Source organism: Anser brachyrhynchus (assembly GCF_964034855.1).
Source record: "Anser brachyrhynchus genome assembly, chromosome: 1".
In the NCBI taxonomy this organism is placed as follows: domain Eukaryota; kingdom Metazoa; phylum Chordata; class Aves; order Anseriformes; family Anatidae; genus Anser; species Anser brachyrhynchus.
In genome coordinates, this window is record NC_137694.1 from 190,762,777 (window position 1) to 190,787,949 (window position 25,173).

The 25,173-nt window shown below is 41.7% G+C and overlaps 1 protein-coding gene across 8 annotated transcripts in view; it reads right to left on the reverse strand.

The window, feature by feature from the left end:
- The window catches only part of CDK8 (cyclin dependent kinase 8), an 81,066-nt gene that overhangs the window by 23,364 nt on the left and 32,529 nt on the right, over window positions 1-25,173 (reverse strand). For all 8 annotated transcript variants that reach the window (XM_080576963.1, XM_080576960.1, XM_080576958.1 and 5 more), the window contains one exon: window positions 24,096-24,236. In XM_080576963.1, coding sequence (XP_080433089.1) covers window positions 24,096-24,236 — 141 coding nt within the window. The remainder of the gene's footprint in view (window positions 1-24,095; window positions 24,237-25,173) is intronic.

A 25,173-nucleotide genomic window follows, 5' to 3' on the forward strand; every position in this document is an offset into this window, starting at 1 on the left:
TGTATACCAATTCAGACAGCTGCAAAACAGGAAAGCATTCCCTACACGTTATCTTCCTCTCCATTATTTTGACAGCAAAATACGGATTATCCCCTTTCTTTTACTAGGGATGTGAGTTAAAGGATTGTGCTAGAGTACACTGCTTAGAAACATAACCACTCAATCTTTAATCCATCCCCCCATCCTTTATTTTCTGTCTAGCAGTTAAATTCTTAGAGCCCAGTCTCCGCATCTGCAGTCAGAGGATTCCTCACATGCTAACACACTGTACGTAAATCAAGCCTGCACTGCTTACTTTGAGGAAAGAAGTCAGGAAATTCACTATCAGAGCTGAAAATTTATACCAGATTTTTTAAAATATCCACTCGTACTGTAATTCTTGGACAAAACGGGGGGTCTTAATCAGTTGTCAATTATAAGAGTTGTAATAAGGCTGAGTTACAGCTGTGGCTTTGCTTTCCCAGTTTAAGTAGACCTGAAGAAAAAAAGTAGTCCAGGAAGATAGTTTAGGCTACCTGAAAATTAAAATAATAAACCCGAGCATCTCTTTTAGAGAACAAAAATGTGATTTACCAAACACATACTCTAGGAAATTCTCGAGTATTATTAAATCTGTTAGGCTTTGGTAGAAGCATATTCAAAGAGTTTTATGACCACAGTTTAACACTGATCTAGTAGTAATTCATATTGTACAAAACAAGATGAAAAATAATAATGCAGCAAAAAAAAAAAATGCTTGAGAAACTGAATTACTACAGCTTATGAAAAGCTCCAGCATGGATTTCTGAAACTACAATCCACGTACAAAAGACGTAAAAGGAATCTGGATGCTGCGTCTCTTCTCTGAGCACAGGTTAAAGAGGAAGCAAGTGTTACAGCTTGACTGTTCATAGAGGTAAGACATGACCTGTTGTCTTTCCAAAAACAGTATCAACTCAACAGACCAGACTTGTGCTGTATTAGCTCAGTGATGTGCAGAAGAACTTGTGTCCCACACCACCAACTCCACCCCCACCTTTCTTCTTTTTAACTTGCATCAAATTTTGATCGTTTTTGACAAGTTCCAGAAATAAGCAAGCCTCACAAACCTTCAAATTCAGAGGTAATGCTGAAGTTTAAAGCAATTTAAACTGCTATTTAAACTACTCTGTAAAAAAAACAATTTCACCACATAAGCCATTCTATTTCTATGCATTAATAAGTGCAAATGTGCATATCTTTCATGAAAGCTGCTTTGGTGTATCTGGGATGTTAATAAGCCACGTGCCTAATTAATATTTTTTTCTTGGTAGAATTAATGATTGGTTACACAGGCACTAAATTTTTTTTCAGATAAGTAATACACTGGATCTGAAGTATAGTTTTTCCTCCTGCATTTTCACAAGTTGGTAACTCTCATTACAAAAAATGCTTATAACATCCTCTTCATGCTTTTACCTTAAAATAATTTTACTATTTGGCTTGTGATAGGAGCCATATTCACACACAGACTCCATTATGACAAACGACTAACCAGCACAGCTCTGGTTAACAATTCCTGCCCCAAAGATCCCCTGCCCTAAGTTCAAAGTAGGTACAGAGGAGAAGAGAAAGCACAAAGAGATGAGACAGCACTGGTTAGCAAAATAGGTAACAACAGCTTGATTCATGCTCTTTTTTTTTTTTTCCTCTCAAGATTTACAGAAAAAGTTTTAAACCACAGACAATTTAGAAATCCGTGTAGGAGTCTTCTGAAGCCACAAGTTACAAAAAAACTCAACCGTCAATCTTGAACAACGATTCATAGCAGTTCACCTCCTTCTAGAGTCAAAAGCCCTTCACTGAAAAAGCACTGTTTGAAAAAGAAGATTCTTACTGCAGACAATATTTGTCACACGTACCACATCACTGTAAAGAGAGACAGCATCACATGTGAAGTCAAAGATTAAAATAATTAAATTTAAAATAAAGAGTACTTATTTTGAAGGTGCTCATTCCTGCAGTCATGGAACAACACAGAACAACATCATTAGTTGAAAGCATTTTCCAAACAAGCCTGTTAATTGACATTTAAATTCCATAGGGGAATATCTACCAGAAAGCAGTACTAGGACAGTACTGGCATTCCTAAAACACACAATTTGAGGACTCCCCAAAACTATTTGAGCCCACTAACAAAGTGAAAACACGGGTCAGGGATTCTTGTTGTACAGCTTTGACTCAAATCCACCATCTGGAGAAAAAAACAACACCCAAAAAGACAGATTGGGAGAAACTGAATACATATTAGAAATTTCTATTTATTTGCAAAGGAAAATAAGCAATCATTAGAGACAGAAGGGAGAAATCTGGACAAACTTTGGTTTAACTTATTAAAATTTCATTTCATTTTAATTATCCAGAGAAAATGAAAATTTAAAGTGCTTATTCAAATAATTTGGGCTAAGCAAGTGAAGAAAAATCTTTCAGCAATTTTTTATCTTGTGTTCTGAAAACAAATTATTTTAAAACAGCAATCTTTTCTATAACTACTAATAAACAACTTCTAAAAGTCATTTCTTTTTGTTCTAGTATATTTAGTTTTGCCCTCAAGTAAAACACTTTGCTCATGCCAGACAAATGCAAACAAGAAAGTTGTTGAGATCCTAAACAAAATGTGAAGAGCCATGCAGCAATGTACAGCCAAATACTTCACAAAAACTAACAAACAACTTTCTGATACTATTATAGAGTTTAAAAAAAAAAAAGTAAATGAAAAAATGCCTTCCCATTCAAACCTCCTACCCTCAGCAGCAAGGGAGTAATTCATTCTTGTGGATGAATGGCCTTGTGACCATGGCATAGCACTAAATCTTGTCTTGTCCTAAATCTCGCTTTGTAGGACTTCTTGCCTGACTTCTAGACAAATCCTATTCTTGTGCATTTAACCACTATTACCACTGAAGAGAAAACAAAGACTCCCACTGAAATAATTTCATGTACTTCTATTTTTTATCTGTATTTGTGAAGAGCACAGAAATCCTAAGAAACAGGGTAACTTCGTATAGAGGAGCTAAAAGAAATAGAGGATATACTGACAGGATAAAAGATCTACAAAGAACTTCAGGCAGAACCTCTTCTACCTGCCTCACCTAAGACCTGATCCCATCACCTGTTCACCCAGATCCTAAAGTGTTTGGTGATAAAGGATGCACAGTCTTCCCAGGAAATCTACCTTCCTTCACTCTTCTCCATAGCAGTGGTTTTCATCAGCACCTAATGCAACAAATAACATCGCATCCATTGCCTCACGTCTTACACATACATCAAGAGAAGGCGAAGACAACCATCCCTTTGACTTGAACAAATTCTTACATCTTTGAAGATCTACGCCTTTTTTCAGTCCCAATATACAGATGAAAAGAACTCTCTTCTGCTCAGGGTTTCCTAGTAGGCTATTTTTTTCTAGATTCTTATTGCTTCCCCCTAGCTGCTCTGCATTAGGGCCACCAGTTTGTTTGAACTGGAGTGCTCCAAATTACACAGTGCTCCTGTGGAGGCTTTGCTAATGCTAAATACATCGGAGAGATAATTTTACATGCCTGGCATAGCATCTTCCCCTGCATATGATCCCAGTAGAGTATATAGATTTGCCTGTGTACGGTGATAGATTCATTATGAGGTTATGAGCCATGTATTTTCTTCACATCTTTTCTGCATTTATTTATTTTCAAACATTCCTCCATTTGAACAAACATCACACTCAAACATTGCTTCTGAACATACACTGAAAGTGTTTGTGTTCATTCAGGAGGAAAACTTGGGCTTAAAAACTTATTCCGTTTTATATTTTGTACATAAAAATGCAAACAACATGAAAATTATACCAATCTGTCTTGATGAGATGGAATCGCAGATCAAAAAAGACATCATTCCATCATTCTCATTGCTCACAGCAAGTTACTCATAAGAGCAGGTGATTACTTGTTCCACGTCCATATGCTAGGTAATTGGAAATCACAGGGCATTTTTTTTGTGCTCCAGTCAAAGCATTCGGTCAGTTCCTACTTTCACTGAGTTTCACTCATCAAAGCAGTGAGGAGGAAAACAAGAGAATGTTTGGAAAGCTTAGCCACTGTGGTGCTTTGTGACTACTTTTGACACCAAACCAGGCCTGTAGAAACTACTACTCCACATATTGTTGGCTATTGGGCTGTTTATTAACTAGTTTGTTTTAAAGGTTAAACATATTTATCAGCTAATAACCCGAATTCCTTTGATTTAACTATGGTATTATAATGTAGAAGGAACTTTTTTTTGCTTGCCAATTATTAAATATTTGCAGTAGTCCAACGTGTATTTACAAAAAGAACAGACTGACCCTCTTTGTATTGCCGTTTTAATGCACCTTTCAATAAGGTGTAAGTATCATCCTAACTAGTTTTCCTTTGGACTATCCCATATCTAAGAGTTTGGTTACTAAAACACCACTCAGTAGAAGGCTCACAGCAATGGGGTGACTCAAACCAGTGACTTCTGCTGACCTCTAGCACCTGTGCATCATCAGTGGCCACGCCACTGGCTTCCAGAACTGACATTTCTGCTTGTGATGATCCAAGATAATTGAAAAAGTGTAACACTTCTCATTTGAAACGACAATTTTATTCAAGAATAATATTAAGTACTGTGTTTTTATCCCTGAATTTTTGCAATCAGTTTCAACAATGATATTATTAAGATTTAGGATTACTATTCAGACTTCAAAATATTATATTAAACTGTATAGGAAGAGATTCAAATGTACGACCCCATAATTGTAGGAAACTTCAGCTTCTTCGGCTGTATGTGAGAAAGTGCTCAAGAAGCACAAAAGTTAAAAATGAAGTTTGTAAATCAATGGCATGGAAAGAAATAAAAAGGATTTTGAAAGACAACTGCAAGGGCTTCCCAGTGTCAAGTTGTAACCTTCTGGGAAGAGTAGTTTTTGTGACAGAGGCAAAAATCTAAAATACTAATGTGATTTAGCACTTCACAGGTTCTGTGACAAGAAAAGCTGTGCAGCAAAAACCTAGGAGCCTTCAGACGTCCTGGCAAAATTCACACCCTCCTGTCATGGTCTGTGACCCACAGAATATTCACACTTCTTAGGCTACATTTGCTTGTGAACAACTTGGTTGTTCTTCAAGTCATCATAACATACACCAAAACATTTTCCCATTAATGTGGGATGTTCGCATTGGTATCACATTCTCTGCAATTATAACTAATTTTTTTGAACATTTTATGCTTAAAGAAAATAATTCAATTAAATTTCCATTTTGAACAAAACTGACTAATGCAATGCTAAGTAGTGCTCAAGCACAATGTAAATGCCAGTACGAACATATTCAGCTGATAGTATCAGCAATTTTCTCAAGTTCATTTCCTTCCTTGAATTAAAAGATGTGCATTTACAAATAAAGAATTAATTTTCCTCACATGTTAACTGATCTGCATCTTTAAAATAAATTATCATCAAAAGACCACTACAAACAATGTAATATTCAATTGAAAACAATGGCTTCACATGTATTAAATCTAACTATTAAAGTCTTCTTAATTAAAAACACAAGTTCTGAAAAGCACTGGAAAATTTAAAATCTATTTAAATTTAATACATCCTATTGATTATATTTTTATAAAAAAAGATCAGAGGGTTTTTTGTTCATTTAAGACAAGAAAACATTCAAGCATCTAAAAATTCTCATTTAAACCAGGAACTGTTAAAATTGCCATTAACAGCCAAACAAAAAAAAAAGCAGGCATGATCAAAAATTTTCAAAGTACAGAAAGTATTGGACAGGATAAAAGATACATGGATGCCATATCTACGCCAGGGAAGCCTTCTGCTAGGTACCATCAGCATATTTTATCTCGCTTGCAGCCTGATGAAAGCTGCTGGCTTCACTATTACATTTTTATGCTCTGAACACACTCCAAGAATTGCTTTCAGTTACTGGCACTCAAGTACTGAAAACTTGGGGCAATGTAACTTATTAAAACCTGTGCATAGTCTAATACAAAGGCTTTTCTATCATTTTGATTGGAACTGAATTACTGTTAAAAGAAATTACACTTCTCAGGCAAACCCTCCCAGCTTTTGTACAAATGTACAACAGGACAAGTTGGAAGGTGCAACTTTCTGTACTAACCCCCCAAGGAAGAAAAGGGGGATACCATAAGCAAAAAAAATATATATATATATATATGTATTATATATTTATATATATATATTTCTGCATCTTCTTTGTAGGAAACTCTACTAACATGTTAAACAGGGTTAACAAATCACTCAAATGTGTAATAACAAACTAAACCAAACAATCTTGCACAAATACATTTCCTGTGTATTTTGCTGTGAGTGATTACCCTACCAATAGGTCAGGATGACTGGTTGCTGTGGACACATTGGAAACAGGAGCTTTGTTCAACACCAAAATCAGACTTCTGGCCATCTCACAAAGCCATCAAAGCCATTAAAATCCAGGCTAGTAACAAAAGAACAACTTAAAAGCTATAGACAAGAAAGAAATCTAGTTTATGTATTTGCATCCCAAGAATTTCACCTAATTCAAACACAACTTTTTCTAATGAAAACACTGAAACAGATTCAAACTACTTGTACAAATCCTCATGTATGCATATGTATACACATACATACAGATATAAAAATGATGTGGATATGATATTATATGTGTATATATGAATGATATCCCTCAATATAACACCTATCTAATTCTCAAAACATCATTTTACTTCAGTTATTTATCTATTTCAATGCCCTGGACTTCAAAACAAAACATACACAAAAACTATTTCTAAACTTCAAAAAAGTAGCAATAAAAGTATTTTACCAAATCCAAATTTGACAGAATAGCATATTAAAGAATGGTAGTTCTTGCACATGGTCATCCTGCTTTCTGAAAACCGCAGAAATTCAAGACAGAACAACATAGTAACTACTCCTGTTAGGAAGGTATTTTCTTCGAATACTGCAAAGATCTTCAGCTATTGAAAACAAGAAAGCAGAACATTTTCTAACGTTTCAATCAAATGTAGCTGTGAAATATAGAAAGCTTCCACATCTTCGTGTTTATTATGACAACAGCCCAGAATTAAATATTGAGGAAATGGACTGCAAGTGGAAAAAGAACACTACAGTCATCTGACCACCTTCCTACACATCCAAACAGCTGCATCTTTCTGCTGCTTCCTCCCCTCGTTCCCATGTCATGTATTAGATGGCAGAAGGAAGCACAGGTTTTAACGATCATCCCTTTTGCAAAAAACTTATTTCCTCCTCTGAAGCATTTATGAAGGCAGTATAAATGGACTCTGAGACTGCTGCAATAACTACTACTAAATGTGGTTATGATTGAAAATGCCAAGTTCTCTACGTACGAAGAGATGGGATCCCTCATCTGTCTGACAATCTTGGGTAGCTGACCGAAGATGTTCAGAATACTGTATTTTTAAACGCTGAGTCGTGAAAGTTGCATAGTGGAGAACCATTAACAGAAACCTCAAGTCTTTTGCATAATTTAAACCATGAAGACAACTTTTACAAGGAGCTCCTACATCTTCACAAGTAAGGTATTTGGGTGAAGCTTGTCAAACCTTTTAATAGTCTAACTCTCCTCTCATGGTGAAAAGTAACAAAACTAATATATGATTACATGGAACAAAAAACCCTCCAAAACACTTTTCTGTATTCCTAGAAGAAGAAAAAAAGCTTAAAATTTATTCTATACACTTATAAAAACGTTCATCACAAAAATCCTTGACATTTTCTGTTTAAAGAGCAAAGATACGAAGCCTTTGTTAAAAGCCTTCACTGAAAAAAAAAAAAAGTTATCTTTCACAGTTTTCATATTTTAGCTCACCATTCCCTAACTCATCACTACATCTTTCAGTCCGGAGCATCTCAACAAGTGGAGGTGCTCTACGATGGGTGCAGCTCCTGAAACCCAAGTCCTTGGCATCTGAGCCTTAGACCCTTCTCCCACTTTTCTAACTGCACATATTCCAGCTTCATCCCCTATCTTGCTTTCCCACAGCCAGAATCCTCTAGTTCCCTTCTCACTTGCCATCTGCTTTGATGACCAAGTAGATTGAACAAGAAAAAAGGCATGTGGTATAAACGAGCAGGGAACCACTGTCTTTAGAAGAAGACAAGGCAAACTGAAATGGTCCTAGGATAGCTGTCAATACATTCCTCCCAGAATGCACATCTTCCTCTATTTGACCTCTGTTTTTCATAAAGTTTCTAAGAACTTGATTGTTTTGATATCATATCTTATCAAATTTCTCAGAATTTGATAATTTCTCAGAAATTTGATAGATAGAAAAGTTACATGCGGATTTAGCAAAACCAGTATGCCCATGTAAGCTTTGCTTCCTTAAGAAACTAACCTAAAGCCACACAATACTGGGAGACAAACACAAAGGTTTGTTATTGTGGAGCACACAACACCATTTACATTTTTTTGGCTATTTCTCTAGGTACTAGAGTAGCAATGCTGTCATTTCTCCTAGAAAAAGCTCTCAAGTGCCACCTCGTTTTCATTTTTAGAAAACAGTACTCAATAAGCAGAAAAATCAATGTGTTTCTGGTACTCTTACTATGTTCCACTGAACAAGGACACACTTCTAAAGCCAATAAAATGAGATTTAATTCTTTATGAAAGACATTGAAAAGGCCTTCTTCAATTTAACGCTCTGTGAGGTGAAGATGTAAATGGTTTAAAGAACATTCCTGAAACATTCCAACCTGCACTGAAGGGCTCTAGGGGAAGCAGGAGAGAACAAAAGCAGTATTTTGTTATGCAAGTATTGAAGTTAATTTCCAATCCTCAGATTTAAGTAAGCAGCCTTATTTCATGATTTTGAAATTTTTGGACAGAGTTAGTTTTCTTCGTAGACACTTTTGTGATGCTGTCTTGGATTTCTGATTAAAACAGCGGTGATAACAAAGGGGTGGCTTGGTAGTTACAGAGCAACTCTCTCACAGAGCCAAGGACTGTTCAGCTCCTGGTGCTGCCCTGCCAGCGAGGTACCTGGGGGTGCACAGGGAGCTGGGAGGGGACACAGCCAGGAGCTGGCCCAGACTGGCCAAAGGGATGCCCCATTATCATTTGGTGTCACACTCAGCAATAACAGCTGGGGTAAAGGAGGAGGAAGGCGGGGATGTTGGGTGTGATGGCGTTTGTCTTCCCAAGAAACCACTACACACATGAGCCCTGCTTTCCTGGACGCGGCTGAGCACCTGCCTGCCGACGGGAAGTAGGGAATGGATTCCTTGGTTTGCTTTTGCTTTACCTGCTGATCTGTCTGTATCTCAACCCGGGAGTTCTCATTAACCTTTCCAATTCTCTTCCGCATCCCACCTGGGGAGAGCAAGCAAGCAGCTGTGTGATGCTCAGCTGCCTGCCGGAGCTAAACCACAACATGTTTTCCTTCCATTCCTTTTTGCTAGGTTAATTACCTCTCCTAATACTTTCTACATTGCTCTACCTTGATCTTCAGTTTAAGTTTTGGGCCAAGACTGGGTTTACCGTATTTTCAAAACATGAGAACTTCATGTAGTCAAAAAGTGTTGCCAGTTGTAAATTACAAGGTTGTTGGACTGAGCTATTATTATCATTTCAGAGGACTAATTATTTTTATAATTATTTACAGAAAAGAAATTCTGAGCTAAAAAGTTAGTGGAATCTAATTTTAGGTTCCAATAAACAAAACAATTGATACACAAGACAAACTGATACAGTTGGATTCTTTCGAAACACCTGAAAAAGATATTGAAAGGCTAAAAAATATTACTCATCTTTATGATGCTCTGATAAGGTTGGACTTGACCAGGAAGTCAATATGGCTTGGAATAAAAGCAGTAGTAGGGGAGATGGATATGGAAAGTGTTCTGGAAATTGTGAGATTTCTGACCTTCCCTTGCACTCCTGTTTTTATCTGAATCAACTTTACAAACACGCTTTTTACTTGCGATCAGATAAATCTCTACCAAAAGTCTCCCTATTCAATACTTCATCTTAATAGGAATCTAACACCATTTCATGATAAAAGATTATCAAAAATGTTTAGGATTGGCATCCCATTTTTGCTGAACACTGGTTGCTTGGATAAAAAATTATTTTCAGGTTTATCTGTTGATCTGACATATGATCAATAGGGGGGTTTTACTCCCTCCTTTTACAATCCTCACCTAAAACTTAAGTGACCTTGAACTTGGTTATAAGATTTGAAGTTAAAGATGATCAACCTGTAAAAAGTTATGAAAGACTACATTCAATTGCTCAAATGGAGGTGTTCTATAAATCAAATATATATATATTCACTATCTGTAAAGCTGCCCAATTTGCAAAATCACCAGGAACGAAAACCAAATAACACTAGAAAAATAGAATGGATACTGTATTTTCATTTATCTTTTCAATTTGATTTCAATGTTAACTACCTTTAGCACAATAGGAATAGCCCACCCAAGAGAAAGTGACATAGTGCTAATCCAAGGGAAGTCCAAAAATATGAATATCAGTAACATTAATCTGTATAGAACTGGCAATTTTTTTAAATCTCTCTAAGAACAGATACTTGGGTTTTGAGATACTGTGGTTATGGAAGCCTTTCATAACCAAAGTTGGTTCAAATATAGAAGTGAAAAGCCACATGAGGACAAGTTTGTTTTTATTTTTTATCCCCAGCAAGCAGCTGGAGATAGTAAGTAGCACTTACTATTACAGAATCATACAATATCCAAGTATCCAAACTGGAAGGGACCCAAAAGGATCATCGAGTCCAAAGACATCCACCCCCCCCAAAAAAAAAAAAACAAAACACGTGTCTGAGAGCATTGTCCAAACGCTTCTTGAACTCGGGCAGGCTCTGTGCCATGACCACTGCCCTGCGGAGTCTGTTCCAGTGCCCGACCACCCTCTGGGTGCAAATTTTTTTCCTGATATCCAGCCTAAATTTTCCTAATGTTTAACATATTGAACTAGCATCCTAAAGGACCTGCCAGTAAATTCCAGGCTAAAGTCTAGAGTAAGTAGAGCTTCTCCCAAATACCAATTCCTGCGTTTTAATACAAATTGACATTCCTACAGAAATATCATCTTCCATTTTATGGCCACACAGCTATCCACCTTTGGATACATAATCTTTTTTCCTCAGGAAAAGAAAATTAAACTATGACCTCCCTCTCTTACCCTGCTGCGTTCAAGATAAGCAGCAAAAGTTTTCTTTTGATGTAAAACTTACTTTTGCCTTTCATCGCCCTTTCTTCACAGCGATTCTTATTCTGTATGAGCCTTTTAATCTTTCATGTTTTTTCTTACTCATACCTCTCCCTCCTCATCCCTCTCCCTCCCCTCCAGGTTCTCTTCTATTGATTTATCATGAGCTAGACTTCAGAATTTGAAAAAACAATAACTTTTCAAAGCAGATCAGTGAAGATGTAACACATTGACAGAATGCCTGAGGTTGGGGGGCACCTCTGGAAATCTTCTACAAGCTGGTTGCAGGTGCACTCTGACCTAATCATCCAAGTCATTAATGAAGATGTTAAACAGTATTGAGCCTCGGGATTCTCCACTAGCAACTGGTGTCCAGCTCAACTTTGTGACACCGATCACAACCCTCTAAGCCCATCAGCTCAACCAGTTTCCAATTCACTGTTCCAATTCCCTAGTCTGTACTTCACTAAGCTTGTCTACAAGGATATTATGGGATGCAGCACTGAAAGCCTTACTAAAGTCGAGATAAACAACATTCACTGCTCTTTCCCCATTCATCTGGCTAGGCATTTTGTCACAGAAAGCTTTCAGGTTGGTTAAGCGTGATTTCACCTTCATAAATCCACGAAGACTACTCCCAATCACCATCACGTCTTTCATTATGTTTCAAAATGGCTTCAAAGAAGATTTGATCTATCACCTTCCCAGGGATCAAGGTGAGAGCAACTGGCATATTGTTTCCCAGTTCTTCTTTTTAGCCTTTCTTGAAGACTGGAGTGACATTTGCTTTTTTCCACCCTCAGGAACCTCCCCTGATTGCTGTGACCTTTTCAAAGACTGGCCTTGCCATGACTTGATTATATGAAGCTAATGATTTTGTATATGTCTGTAAGCTTTTCTATGGTGAACTGAAGGACCTGAGAAGTATGCTTTTTACTTTTCTGACCGGCAGGCTGGTAGCATTGCAGCAATACCGTGCATTTCTGTCTTCAGATCTGAACTTGTACATAGTTGACAGCAATTACTAAATCAAGAGTTTGACCTAACACGCCACTGGCAACAACAATGCCCACGAAGAAAGCAAGCCAAATGGATTTTAATTAGCAGAGCTGCTCTGTAAAAAGGGAAAGATCATCAAGGCGCTTTTCTTTTCACAGAGTCACTGACGTGAGCATGGAATACTTATTTCTGTAGTCTTCTCTGATAATTTCCACACTTTATTTAGTCAATGTTTTGAAGTTTTAAGCTTCAGAAAGGTAGGTAAGGAAGTAGTTATGACCGCTGTAAATAAACCCATTAAGAATCACGAGATAACACTGTTTTAACTATAGAATATCCACAATTATAGTCAGTTACAATTCACAGCAAAGCCTAAGTTATTATAACCAAAGCAACAAAAAAAGTTCTGCCAGACACATTGTTCTTCCTCCACCTCAGGAACATACATAGGTAATGAAAAGTGCAGCTCAGAATCTAAAACCTTCGAAAAGGCAACAGCTGACACCAGAGTTATGATTGTTCCCCTCCTCCCCCCTAAAGCAAGTCACCAGTAAGTCATTAAAATGCCATTTAGAAAATAACGCCTATTATCCGGTTATACATTTAAAGAGGGTCAAAGACCACCCTGCCTGTAAAAGCTGTTAACTTCTTTCTAGTAATGGGCATGGTTTCCATCTTTTTTTTTTGTGCAAATGACCACAGTTCTGTGAGCACTAGAGCAGGACTGAAGGGCATTCCTGTATTTCTGAAGCAGCACTTGAATACTGATGAGGGAGACATCCTTTGATTCAAGGGCTCTAATGTGGAAAATGGTAAATTGGCATGGTAAAAGTTCTGTATAAGTATCTGCCTTAGGCTAAGTTAAATAAGTGATTCACAGCCAGAGCCTGGAAAGTGACTAAGATGTTGCCTACAAAAAAAAACCAAACACCCTGGCAGTGGCTTCTCCTCACTTATTGTTGAGAGCACATCTTGAACATTGCTGCTGATCCCCAACCTGGCAGCAGGTATTCTTGGGAGGAGTCCAGCTCTCAGGAAGCTAGCTTCCAACCAGCACCGTATTAGAAGTTTGCCCACCTGAAAGCTTATTACACAAACAACATTCATCCCACAACAGCAGCTGAGCTGAGCAGCATGCTAGGAATGCATTAAAGAGGCTGTGCGAGTGCTAGTTTGCAGATGGTCACAGACACTGCAACACAATCCCAGCTTAACTGGGACACGAATGTTATTGACAAAGGCTGACAGAGACTGTCAGTGCTTTGGCAAGAGGCAGGAGGAGAGGAATGGGGAGCAGAGGCCCAGCACTCTGCTACCCACAGCCACACCTGGCTTGCCAAGTGGCAATTCATCTGTTCAGCACCTACTCACACCATGCAGAAAGCAACAGGCCAGGGAATCCAGTCCGAAGCACAAAAGGTGCTTCATGGAGTACTGCAGCTGAGACACTATTAAGGAACTATAGAAACACTATAGAAATTCCTGGGTTTGGCTGTGGGTTGTTTTTTTTTTTTTTGCATTTTTTAAAGCACTGCTGCACCAGGTGAGCACATTAAAAACTCACAGTGAAAAATCAACTTAATTCCCAGCCTAATCCTACTGCCACCACACAAAACCAACGGAGGAGTGCTCATCTCTTGGCTGAGATCCTGTTTGGACAGCCCTACCACGCACTAACGTTAAACTGCAATGCATTTCTCAATGTCAACAGGCACAGCATAAAAGTTGCTGTAACATGTAAAGGGACCTCTACTTTGAGCCCAGCACTTGAAGTCTTCCAAGCACACTGCAAAGACCATCCTTCTCTTTCCTCCCGCTGCTGAGGATGCAGATTGATGAAAACAGATCTATGGCCAGTTTTCTGCTTATGCTTATTTTTAGCGTGGAATAAGCTCTTCGAGTACAGGAAGAAGTCCAATAGCTGGATATAATGAAACAGAACAAAGACTAGGAAACGTAGTCAGCAAAACGCAGTATGTTTCAAGCATTCTTGATAACTAAATTCACAATATTATTAAAACTGTAATTGATGCACTTTGTGGTAATTACATGAAGTGTTCTTATTTCCTTCCTGCTACAGGCAGAGCATGAATAAACAATCTGCTTCCAATTGCTTGCAGTCATGGAATTAAAAAAGCTGAAGAATATGCAAGTCAAATAAGAAATTTTAAAAGGAATGACATTTATTGGTTGAGAAATTTTACGGGTATGTTTCAAAGGCATGAAAAAAGCTAACTACTTCAGCATAGCACTATTCAAAGATAATATAATCAACATATCCCTCGCTGATAGAAATGGTGGATTGGCTTTCATATAAATGGTGAAAGAGCAGTAACTTAACTTTTTTTGCTGTTTCTTCTAAGGTTTGCAAGTGTTTGCTTTGTAAAAGACAAACTGGGACCAGAAATGAAAAATAATTGCCTTCCAGCAGTTGTTGCTGTTTCATACACAATATACTCACTTGGTACAAATCTTATGAATTATGTTGCTTCAATTCCCATTATGAAGACATTTCGCAGTCCAAGTTAATGTGGTTTTAATAATCGTAGAATCATTAAGGTTGGAAAAGCCCTCCAAGATCATCTGCTCCAACCATCCCCCTACCACCAATGTCACCCACTAAACCATGTCCCTAAGCACCACGTCCAACCTTTCCTTGAACACCCCCAGGGACGGTGACTCCACCACCTCCCTGGGCAACCCATCCCAATGCCTGACTGTTCTTTGAGAAGAAATGTCTCCTAATTGTTGAAGAGTAGAGCTCTTAGTTCAATTCTTTGTTTTAATTGTTGAAGAGTAGGGGCATGACGTTTCCATTTGCATTTTTTCCATTTTCCATGACATCGCCCAAATGCCAGGACTTTTCAACTATGATGGAGAGAGATTTGGCAACTCCATCAGCCAGTTCCCTCAGGACCCTGGGATTCATATCATCAGGTCCCACAGACTTGTACCTGTTTAGATTCATCAGGTGGTCTCGAACCTGCTCTTCACTTACAGTGGGTGGGACTTTGATCCCCCAGTCTCCATCTACGGGTTCAGGGAAATGAAAGACTTGGGAAGCCCGTCGACCAGTGCAGACGGAGGCAAAGAAGTTGCTGAGTACCTCAGCCTTCTCCATGTCTGTCGTTACCAAGTACTCAGATATAGAAACTCACTCCTAATATAAGAAATTAGCCACCTATAATTGCTTACACACTACTATTTTCACCCCTCAGTCTATTTTCACAAATGTTAGAGGTGCATGGTGGCCCTCGGGGACTCCTCCTGTCACCCCAGCGCAGCAGCCCAAAGGGAGCTGGGTCCTCTCTTGTGCTCTTCCTCGAGGCTCTGTGCAGAAGGGATGCCACCTCTGGCACGAGGGCTGGGGGACGGGAAAGAAGCACTCACACAACCCCTGAGAATTGGCAGCAGAGTTCTTTATTGCTGGGACATCTTGCAGGTGAGCCTGCGGGATGTCCGTGGTGTTTGGCGGCTCCAAGCTAATGCTTGGGATGGAGCCTGAGTGACGAGTAAGGAGCTCGCCGGGCACTCCTGCGATGCTGTTGGTGCGCCCTGATGGCAGGTAGCAAAGACATGCCGGGGTAGTCCCAGGTCTGATCTGGCCGAGGTGGATCCACTTCCATTGCTTCCTCCACATCTTCTGGTGGATTCAGCTCCGTGGGCTCCACGGTACTTGGCACAAGGATAAGCCAGTCCTTGCCTGGGACTGCCCAAACGGGATGCCTCCCATCCGGAATGTTTTCAGGCCAGGGTGCTGCACCAGGGGCTCGTCCAGTTCCACCCCTAGGTCCCATGCCACTGCCCAGTTGATTTTCACACATGGGTTCGATGCTGCCATCTGTTTTACAGCCATGGATGGGTCCCACGCTGTGTTCCAGATTATGGGCACGCTTCTGCTCCCCGCGGCTGTCTGCCTGATGCTCCTGCCTTCGCTCCATGCCACCATTGTGCCACTGGTTAGGCCCAGGCCCCCTGTCGCTGTATGCCTGAGGGGGCGGCCTGTTCCCCGCGGCGTTGCGGTGCCAGTGGTACCGCCTGTGTGTGTCTGTGGGCTGCGCGCCAGAGGTCCTTCGGGCACTGGTGTCTCTTGTGCCCCAGGCACGATCCCTCTGCCCATGACACATCTCTTTCTTATTAAGTGCACTCCTGCTCGGTGCTTCCTTGGACTGCATCGCTGCCCTCACACCGAGGAGCCCTGCCGCTCGCCTTGCTGCTTCGGCTCTTCTTCCTGCCGCACAAGCCGGCTGTCAGAGTGCCTGGAAGCTCAGCGAGTGGTGGGCCAGCTGCAGGGGTCCTGTTTTATAGGGCCCGCAGCAAAAGTGGGGCAGTGGTGGCCACTGTGACCTCAGCAAGCCTCTGTGATGGCGTGGCCCACGCGTGGCCAGAGGCGGCTGTGTTGGGAGCAGCCTGGAAGATGCCCTCACGTGGAAGAAGGAGAAGAGTTGGGGGGGCTGAGGGTCCCTTTTCTGGGGCTGGCTCCCCCGGGTCATTTGGCTGGCCAGAGAGAAAGGCTGCCCCTCAGCCACTAGGACTGCCCTGCACCTCCCATCCTGTGACCTGGGTTTATCTTTAACACTGTTTGTTAGGTAATTTCATTTTATTCTTTACAGAAAAGAACAGAAGCAAGGTGCATCTTTAGCCTTAATTCCCACGTGTGCTTTGTGCTCTGAGTGAAGCATTTCTTCCTCACATCACATCTAATCTAAATCTCCCCTCGGTTTGTTCAAAGCCATTATTCCTTGTTCCATTGCTACACTCCCTGACAGAGTCCCTCTCCAGCTTTCTTTTAGGCCACTTTTATGGGTTAGGTTAGGTGGCAAAACTGCAGGACCTTGCAAATTCCAGCCTTATCTACCTTGTTCCACATGCCAGCTTCCAGCTCAGGCTCTAGCCTCTGATCAGTGTAACATAGAATCACAGAACCATTATGGTTCAGATCATCTGGTCCAACCATCCCCCTACCACCAATGTCACCCACTAAACCATGTCCCTGAGCACCACGTCCAACCTTTCCTTGAACACCCCCAGGGACGGTGACTCCACCACCTCCCTGGGCAACCCGTCCCAGTGCCTGACTGCTCTTTCTGAGAAGAAATGTCTCCCAATTTCCAACCTAAATCTCTCCTAGCACAACTTGAGGCCATTCCCTCTAGTCCCAACACCTCACGAAGGCACCCTTTCCTCTCCTGGGACATTTATTCCTGGCAGGAGGTGTAGGTCCCGCATCCCGAGGCCCAACCGCACCCTGACGTTTCCATTTCCCCTCACTTTTACCCTCAGCCCCCTCACGATGGAGGGCAGGGGCCTCCCTCCCTGCAGGCCACGACCATGCAGCCTTGTCCATGACCAGGCAGCAAGCCGAGCGAGCTGCACTTGCAGGCAACACGCCAGGAGGAAGGAACAGGTGCCTGCGTTGCTGTCGCCCATGTGAGGCCCAGCCCAGTCTGTGTAACTGTTTTCGCAGGTGGTAGCCGCAGGTCCCACACCAGGTAAAGGCGTCCCAGCCCCTCCGGCAATGGGGAGCCCCTTGCACCGGCCACACCTCGCTTCTGGCGCTGCCAGCCTGCAGCTAGCTGGAGCACGTGGAGACCTCTGCTCACGTCTGTGGAGGTTGGAAATGGCCAGCATTAACTCAGGAAGCTCCCCAAGTGCCAGCTTTGCTGCCCTGCTCTGCAGAGCAGAGGGGTTTGGATAAGCTTTGATGAAGCATCCAAATTCTCTTTTAATTTCAGCCTTTTCTCCCTTTCGGCTCCACACCAACCTGGCAAGACAGGAAATATATTTTCCCTAGAAAATATATGGTGACAGATTCATGTTTAACCAGAAAAAAAATTAAAAGAAAACCCACCTAGTCTTTCTCTCACGGTTAAACAGGTTTTGTTTTTCTTGCAAGTACAGCCCCTAGGGATGGGGATGGACCCCCATCTTCCCTTGACACTCTGTCATTGGTTTCTTCTGGTTAGACCCACGTGGAAAGGCAAGGAGCTAATAAAAGTTTGCTTCATGTCCTGGTGCAAGGTGGGACTGTGCCAAAACACACAGTAAATGAAGGAGTGCCCCAGCCTGGCCATCACAAGACAGAGCGAAGGCCGGGGGGCAATGGCCTTTGGTGGTTACTGGATGTGGATTCGTCAGGCACGTGGGGGAAGCATTTAGCCTTTGGGTCCCCTCTGTGCCTACCAGGCTTATCCATACCAGTGCTAAACACTTCGCCAGCTTGCAAGCAAAGCCTATTCATCAAGAAGTACCCTAAAACCACACGGTCATCTCACAGGCAAGGCCACAGCTTTCAGATGGTCTTTCCGACCTCTTTTAATCCTTGCTAGACATATGAGCATCTTTCTTGTGGCTCAGATAAGAATTAGGCTTCGGATCGGTTACCCATAGGCCTACCGCTGACATACAACCTGCTGCCAGGGCAAAGACCACAGCAGAGGAAGGAAGGGATGAATGCAGAGGGTTTCCTGCCCGCTGGCCAGCCCTTGTCTACGTACGTGTGCCAGCAGAGCACTGGCCAGCGCAAATCTGGAAAGCACCATGAGCCACGTAGATGTGGTGCCACCTAACCCCAAGCACGTGCAAGGGGGAGAAGGGCACAGGCCATGCTCAGGGACACCCCTGCAGACCTCGGAGACATTTTGGGGAAAGAGCTGGGCTCCCAGCAGGCAGCCAGGCTGACAGCTCACTGTTCCCTTTCTTTGCAAAGGGAGATGTGCAAGCGCCCAAAATCCCACCCGTGCACCAAAACTGATCTGAGTCCGCTTTACACAGTAATCACCTTGCAATGCACAACAAAAGAGGAAAGCCTCGTTCCTGCACAAGCAGAAGGCAATCCTTCCAGATTTAATGCAGCAGCCACCTGTAATGACACACACAGTGCATCACAGATGCAGGTAGCAGGGCCCTCATTCTTGTGAATATAATGCCCGCAGCAACACAACACAGCGACGTTTTTAGAGCAAACAGTTTTAGTTTCATCACCCTCTTATTTTTTAATCATTTTTAATCTGTTTTTTTAGCATTCTCTTTCTTACCCGTTTTGCTTCAAAACAAGACAAAAAGTATTTGGCAGCTAACAGTGCTGTTTTTAATGACTTGAAAAATAACGAAGGAACATTAAGCAGTTCCCACGTCTTCCTGAGCATTGGTATTTTTAAAGATGAGATTGATCAGAGAGGCTGTGAACTCTAATGAAGATTGATTGGCTCGGCACTGTAATGCCAGCACAGAGGCTGGTTCAGCTCAGATCCCAGCCTCTGCCTTTTATCTGCTATGCACTCAAATGGCCAAAGCCTCTCGCTGAAGCAAGACCCTAAAAATCCTGCTTTTCTTATAAAGGTCCAGGGATGGGGAGTTTGTCTTTGGATCAGCTCATTGTTTCTGCCAAGGCTTTGCTGCAGGCAGGGCACAAAAAAATCCTCTCCCCTGGGCTGCTCTCGCATCTGAGCTATCCCAGCTCAAGACCGTGCTGTTGCCTGCATTGCATGGGGAGCCTGGACCAGAGGGCCTGAAAAGTCTACGAGGGAAGCCCAAGGATGGGCTGAAACGCAGGATGCTGAGAGTAGCCAACAGCCCCAGCTCAGCTGCAGGCAACTCTGTGGAACATTGACGTCCAGCCTCGGTGTCGAAAGGGCTTTTCCACCTGCCAAGGAGGGCTCTATGGAAAAACGCTCTCCAGATCTTGAATACCAGATGAGTTGTGAATACCAGCCGAGTCCTTTTATTGTCAAACGTCGTATTTAAATGCTATAACGCTCAGTGCCCCGAGCGCAGCACCAGCAGAGGAGAGCACGCAGTCCCTCCTTCTGTCCCACAGCACAGAGCCCTGCCTGCCCCACCATCTCACCACACAGGCTCTGCAGTGCCCACTAATTAAGGCAACGATGATATGGCCATAGCTGCCTGCCTAATTAAGCCACAGCAGAGAACTCTTTAGCTACTCCGCTCCTTCATTTTGCCTTAGTACCTTGTTGTCACAACGGTAGCACTTTATAAACAAGCAAGGTAGGCACAGATCAGTGTGCCTTTTATTCGTGCCATCATCATCTTTCATTCTGGAGCCTCATATTTATTTCTGCTCTGCTTTTCTAACTCCTGCTTTTTTTCTTCCCTGACTGGTTTAAGAGTGCATAAAGTGAGATTTAATGCACCTGAAACATTACAATTAGCCCCATCATGCTAATAACTTAAAGGAAACAAATAAATATTAGCAACTGTCGCACTTGGGAAATTCCCCTGTGCTGCAGGAAGAAGGCCTGCTGGTCAGGGAACATGGATTTTTTTTCCTGACTCCATCCACGCAGGATTCAAGGACAGGACAAAACACTAGTAAGTCAGCAAGCAGCATGCAGTAAATAATGAGGGAGCTGGAGAGGTCTGAGGCTCTGTTCTGGCTGCTTCCAGGTATAAATTTTGTTGAGCCACGCGTCTCAGCATCACTGTGACACTGGCTCTGGGACGTGAGGGAAACCCAGGCAGGTGGCACATGTTGGAAAAGCCGTCCAGGACTCAAGAAGTTTTGTACATTACTTTCAATTCGGAGGCCAAAATCAGCTCCTCTCCCCCTCCACAAGAAGCCCTACTGCTGGAGACCTACGTTTCCGTGCCTCGGAGCTGCCAGCAAGCCCAGCCCCGGGCTGGGATGGGGACGGGAGAGCAGTGTCCTTGCGCTGTACCAGGTGATGTCCTGAGCGCAGGGGATGCTGTGCTCCAAAAGCTGTGCTCCTGTCAGCAGGGTTTGCTGGTAGAAGCTGCATCAAAGCACTTTGCTGTCGGAGTTTTGCTGATACACCTATGCTGGCAAAGCGCATTTCCTGATGTAGGGATGCTCTCTGGCCTCAGGCTTGTTTGTGAAGGAAGGAGAGGGGAGAGCCCGACAGATAAAAGCTTCCCACGAGGCAGCAGGAGGGAGAAGGCAACCCATTACCTTTCTGCTCCTTTGTTTGCCTGAATCATCTCCAACCCTCCGTGTACTACAGCGCACGAGCTTCCCCCAGCGTGCAGGGGAGCTCATCACGTACATAGCACGCTCTGTGCGACCAAGAATTTGCGGGGCCAGGGTCCTGGTTAAGTGACGGAGGGAAACTGGAGAAGAGAAGGTGGCCCCTGCTGAAGACTCACCCCTGGGCTGATGACTCCACTGCTTCTCATGCTTTGGCCCACGCGGAGCTGCAGCCCTGGCATCCCTTCAGGTCACCTCAGCACATCCCTACAGAGCGCCACGCGCTGCTGGGATCATTAAGTTTCACTACCTGTCTCGTTGATGCTACCAAGAAGAGTTTCTCTATGCTTTCTTCTATTCCTGGTTACAAAAATCAGAAAGATCTTCACCTTCAAAACTGTGCCTACCCTAATGCTGGCTTCGTTAAGGCATCTTAAACACTACAAAGTAGCACTTCAGTGGAGGCCAATTACTTCTCCAAGAAAAGAGCTTTCTTAACCTTTAAAAAATTCCTTATCCTATGAGACAGACGTATCAAAGAACTGATTTTTCTGCCAAAGTACTATATTCTTTAGCTCCCTTTCGCCCCCAAACATCATCGCTCACATAGCTAGCATATGAAAACAAAGTAAGCATGTTAACCCTATGTCAGTCTGCGTGTTCGCATAAAAATACACATCATTTGAATAATAATCTGTCCAGTCACCCAGTCCGGAGTTGAAATTGGTGACAACACAGAACAGCAATGCTCCTGAAAGCTAATATTACAGGCATCCTGGAACAGATACCCACATCTCAACACAAGCATTAACTTGGGTTGCTTTGCATTGGAATATATACATTGTAGGGAAATCTCAGCTTGCAAACTCAACCGTGCACCAAGATGCCCATCTTGCTAAGACAAAATACTAAGAACTTACTCAAGCTATCCCCAGGGACCCTGAAAAAATTAAGAAAGTACCTGACATGCAATTCTCTCTCTTCTGCTGCACTGAATACGTGCCTTCTAAATTCAGCAAATTTTCCACTAGTCAAAGAGCTCAAACTGAACATTTTCAAGCTGACAATCCCCACAGTCTCCCTGAATAAGGCAGCACATGCAGCCCCTGCACAGCTTTGATATGCTTTCTCACCAACGTGGCTTGACAAGCTTCCAGTGGGATGACCTCTCAGTCTCTACCTCAAGCTTTTGCTTTCTCCTCGGATTATCAGAAGATAGCCAATTGTGATGGTGGTTTTTTGCTGGTAAAAAAAAGCTGCTTGCTGGACTGAGACCACCAACTCATTTCACATAGGTCAGAAAATGAGATGGTAATTGTTTTTGGCTGTTGCCAACAAACTATTTCAGCTACAGACCTAGATGTGAAAGGCTCTGTAATAAATTACCAATCTCCTGAGCCATCCAGTTAACATGCATTAGTTTTTTCACTCAATTATACTCATACTTTAAATGCTTAAGCTCATAAATTTTCTGAAGCTGTAGGAAGTAAAATACCAGAAAATTCAGATTCTTGATGACAGGTCATTTGTTTTCTGTATGCCTCAAAAATATACTGAAGAGTACGGTTGTAGGCATGTAATTAGAGTAAGACATCACATTTTGGTTTAAAACCAAGTGTCTAAGCAGTAACATACTATGTACTTGTATTTTACATTTTGCTCCACTATTTCTCAAGTCATGACAAAGCCACCACAAGCTTTTTGACTTTTTCTTAGTGCTGAGTCTTTTGTTCGATTTCTAAAACCAGGAGCAAGTTAGAAGCAATATCCATACAATTGTTGCAATAAAACAAAGCTTCCTTTTATTCCAGTTCTGAAAGTGTTATTATTTTTCAAAGACAAATGTTTTACCATCAGTTTAAACAGAGACTGGCACTCTGTAAAAGCATTTATTAGGCATGAAAATAGAAGACAAATAACTAGTCATTGACTACATTTCAAGGAACACTATTAAAGATATTTCAAAGAAAAAGCGATTCTTAAAGAGCAGTAAGGAAGACAGATTTATTACACCAAGCATAGAATAGCACTGGTAATACCGACTTATGGGAATGACAGGTCAGACTAACGATACTCTCAAGTACTAATGAAATTTCATTAATTAGAAGTATTGTATATAATATAGTATATTGAAAAAAAATGCTATCAGAGTAAGAGCTCTGAACAACTGGGTCAAGAAAGCTACCTGATTTTAAGATGACAGAACATTGTCATATGCAAAAAAAAGCTGTGGGTATATTTCAGAGGCAAATATCTGAGAACTGGTTAGATTTCCCAATTTTAAACATTCAACAGAATTTGTTGGTTAAGAAACAGTAGCTCAAGTTCAATTTTTTTTTTTGCTTACACTGTAGTTAGGATAAACATGAGTTTATTTGCAGAAGCCTTCAGAAGTTGTCATGGCTATTTCTGCTAAATTATATATACTATGAGAACATAATGGCCTTGAAAAGTTACCTTCTTAAGTAAAACTGATAGTTTTAGGCATTATTCTTTCACTTTTTATTTCAGCAGCTCTTGCAGCCAATCATCCTTTCTCACACCTACACACATGCAATATTTATTTCTGAGGCCTGCAGTCATACCACCAGAGGCATATTCTGTACTTCAACATGCCTGATATTTAAATGAACACATTCAAAAATAGTTTCAGAAAAATCAAAAAAGTAAACCAGCCATCTGATACACTTCCCTTCCATTAAGCATATTTGATCATAGCAGGCTTTTAAAACTTGCTCTCCTAGACAGGGCTGGCTGACCACTGTAAAAACAGCGTTTTTATTTTTAAAACAATGGTCACTTGCCCTTAGCACAAAGGTTTTGGTTTCCCAGGGGTTCAAATAATAATAATAATAATAATCCCTGCCCTCAGTCATCCCAGTGCTAAAACCCACTGCAGATCAACTTACCAAATCCCTGTGCAACACCCAGTTAGCATGCAGGTAGTGAATACCATCTAGGATCTGATATAACAGTGACTTCACCATTCCCCGAGGTAACTGAACTGGTTTCTTGTTTGCTTTAGAAGCCCTGTGAAACTTGATTATATGCTGTAAAGGGGAAAAAGAAATCAAAATGAAGAAAATGTTTGCTTTTTTTTTTTTAAACTACAGCATTACACTAAAATATTGCCAGCAGTTCCTTACGTACATGTCTTAGCTTTTGCAAACTTTTATCGTTCATTTTCCCAATTAGAAACATGTATCTTAAGTACTAGAAAATTAATACTATGAGGTAAAATGAACACTATCCCAGGGGAATCTCTCAAAAATTAGCTTGTCAAAGCAAATTCCCTTGCAGATCACTGACCTCTAAGGGTTTAGAGGTTCTGGGGGATATATTCGTTTGAGGCTGCTGTCTTGTACATCACAGCACAGAATTAAAAGGAAATTACCCAAATCCTGTATCATTTTGCTTTTAGGTTTTCTCCTACTGCCATGACACCAACATTGCAGCTCTAATGCCAGAAGAATTCATGGAAACTATGTTAGGAGTTTTAAATTAAACAAGGGATGAACCTAGGCTTCCATTTACCGTACCCTTAAGCATCACACCAAAGAGAAGCCGTTGACAGAGCAAAGCTACAAGCCTGTCCATCTTAACATCAGCCTCCAAGCCACAGAAAAAAACTTTCACAATTTTGACTGTATACACAAGCAATATCGTCTAGTAGTAGCAAGGAAGAGTCCAAGAAAATATTTCCCTCTAGCACTCAAATCCCAGGTGCCACTAGCACTTATGCCATAGCAAAAGTTGTGTCAGTAATGGTAACCGTTTCCGGGTTTCTGAGAGAGAGAGCTTCTAGAAGAAGCTTTTGGACACATTCACGCTCTTGTGATGGTTTACACTCATGTGATGATTTAAACAGCCCTGCCCACCTTGCCCAGACAAAACCTGGCAGTGCACTCCTACCACAACATCGTCCTACTGAGGAAGGTCCTCTCCATTTCCTACACTCCCAGGAAGTTTCATGTTCCAGCTGCCCGT